The sequence below is a fragment of the Mandrillus leucophaeus genome, unplaced genomic scaffold (genome assembly GCF_000951045.1).
Source record: "Mandrillus leucophaeus isolate KB7577 unplaced genomic scaffold, Mleu.le_1.0 Scaffold52, whole genome shotgun sequence".
Lineage (NCBI taxonomy): Eukaryota > Metazoa > Chordata > Mammalia > Primates > Cercopithecidae > Mandrillus > Mandrillus leucophaeus.
In genome coordinates, this window is record NW_012105586.1 from 2627957 (window position 1) to 2629926 (window position 1970).

At 52.8% G+C, this 1970-nt stretch overlaps 1 protein-coding gene across 1 annotated transcript in view; it reads right to left on the reverse strand.

Moving 5' to 3' along the window:
• The window catches only part of LOC105551415 (chromosome unknown open reading frame, human C1orf167), a 42450-nt gene that overhangs the window by 20562 nt on the left and 19918 nt on the right, over positions 1-1970 (reverse strand). The window contains 2 exon segments of the mRNA XM_011996638.1: positions 814-991; positions 1429-1541. Coding sequence (XP_011852028.1) covers positions 814-991; positions 1429-1541 — 291 coding nt within the window.

Here is a 1970-nt window from a genome sequence, read left to right on the forward strand (position 1 = left end):
ACAAAAAAAAATTAGCTGGGCATGGTGGCATGTGCCTGTAATCCCAGCTACTTATGAGGTGAGGCAGGAGAATCGCTTGAACCCGGGAGGTGGAGGTTGCAGTGAGCCGAGATCGTGCCACTGCACTCCAGCCTGGGTGACAGAGCGAGGCTCTGTCTCAAATAATAATAATAATAATGCCCCATAATAAAAAGTTAACCACCAGGAAGCAAAAAAAGAAACTCACAGATCTATGTTCCTTCTCTTCACAACACTTAAGCCAGGTGGTACTCACATACACCCTTGGGTCTGCCAGTTTCCTGTCTGTTCCCCCACCAGCCATGGGTTCCACTGTGATGATGGGAAGAGGTGGGAAGCTGGGACTAAGCTTTGCTTATAACCAAATCCCAGCCAGTGGGGCCGGCTAGCATGTTCTAGGCATGCTCAGTCGATGGCTGCTTTCACTTCCCATTTGCATCCTTGCCTCTCAATACTAGGAGTTAAGAGCTGACTTAAAGGGAAGTGGGGGCCAGGCACGCTGGCTCACGCCTGGATTCCCAGCACTTTGGGAGGCCAAGGTGGGCAGATCACTTGAGGTCAGGAGTTCGAGACCAGCCTGGGCAACATGGTGGAACCCTGTCTCTACTAAAAATACAAAAAATTAGCTGGGCATGGTGGCGCGTGCCTATGGTCCCAGCTACTTGGGAAGCTGAGGTGGGAGGATCGCTTGAGCCAGGGAGGTGGAGGGTGCAGTGAGCAAGATGGTGCCACTGTACTCCAGCCTACGTGACAGAATGAGACCCCATCTCAAAAAAAAAGGGAAGGGTGTCCTACCTGCACAGCCAAGCTCTCTGGTGCTGGGGGCTCAGTGGCGCCACCCAGGCTGCACCTGCAGCAGTAAAGTGCCAGGCATGGGGGAAGCTCCCTGTCGTCTGTGTGGCCCTGGTGGCCTTCCGCAGACTCTCCCTCTCCTGTCTGGCCCGTTCCTTCTGTTGGCACCACAGGAAGAAGACTAAGGAGACAGGGAGGAGGGAGAGAAAAGAGAGAGTAAGCAGACGGGAGGATCCAAGCCAGGAGGGGCCCCTGACACGTGGGGTGCCTGTCTCCCCCATCTCTGAGTAAGTTAAATCTAGCTCCAATACTCCAGCCTCCGGTGTGGGCCTGCATCAGCGTATCAGCCCAGAAATGCAGGCTGTGCTCCTCTCATGCTGTGTGTCCTCAAACTAGTCGCTCAACTTCTCTGTGCCTCAGTTTCCCATCCGTAAAACGGGCACAATTCCTCTTGGGGGTCACTGTGAGGCTCAAATGAGATTGTCTCTGGGAATGTGCCAAAGCAGATGCACAATAAACGTTCACTCAAACTGGGTCCCCCGCCCCTGCCCAGTGCGGAGCTCAGGCCCTGCATGTCCAGGCTCCACCTCCCTGCTTTCCCAGCACCCCACATCTCACCCGCCAGTTGCAGGGCCTCCAGTATCTGGACTCTCTCATCTCTGCTGTCTGTTCTCTGCCCAGGATGTGACAGAAGCCGCTGAGCTCTCTCCTCCTCCCTCAGACTTCCTGGACTGAAAGTGAAGTTGCCCAGAGAGAAGCCGATGACCCGGGAGGGAGGGCACACGGTCCCAACCTGTCCACCCCACCCCAGGCAGATGCGGTCTGCCCTTGGGAGCAGGGGGCGCTGAGTCCCCCTATCCTCTTCTGGACAGTTCATTTTATGTCAGATTTAAAAGCTATTGCTGGGGGGAGGTTCTGCTCTTGATTTATTCTCTTTAATACTATTTGGATTTTTTTTAAACAACAAACATGTATTAAAATAAATATCATTTAAATAATTATTTAAATACATTTGTTCAATTTAAAAACAAGAACATGGCCAGGTGTGGTAGCTCACACCTGTAATCCCACGACTTTACGAGGCTGAGGCGGGCAGATCACTTGAAGCCAGGAGTTTGAGACCAGCCTGGCTAACATAGCGAAACCCGTCTCTACTACAA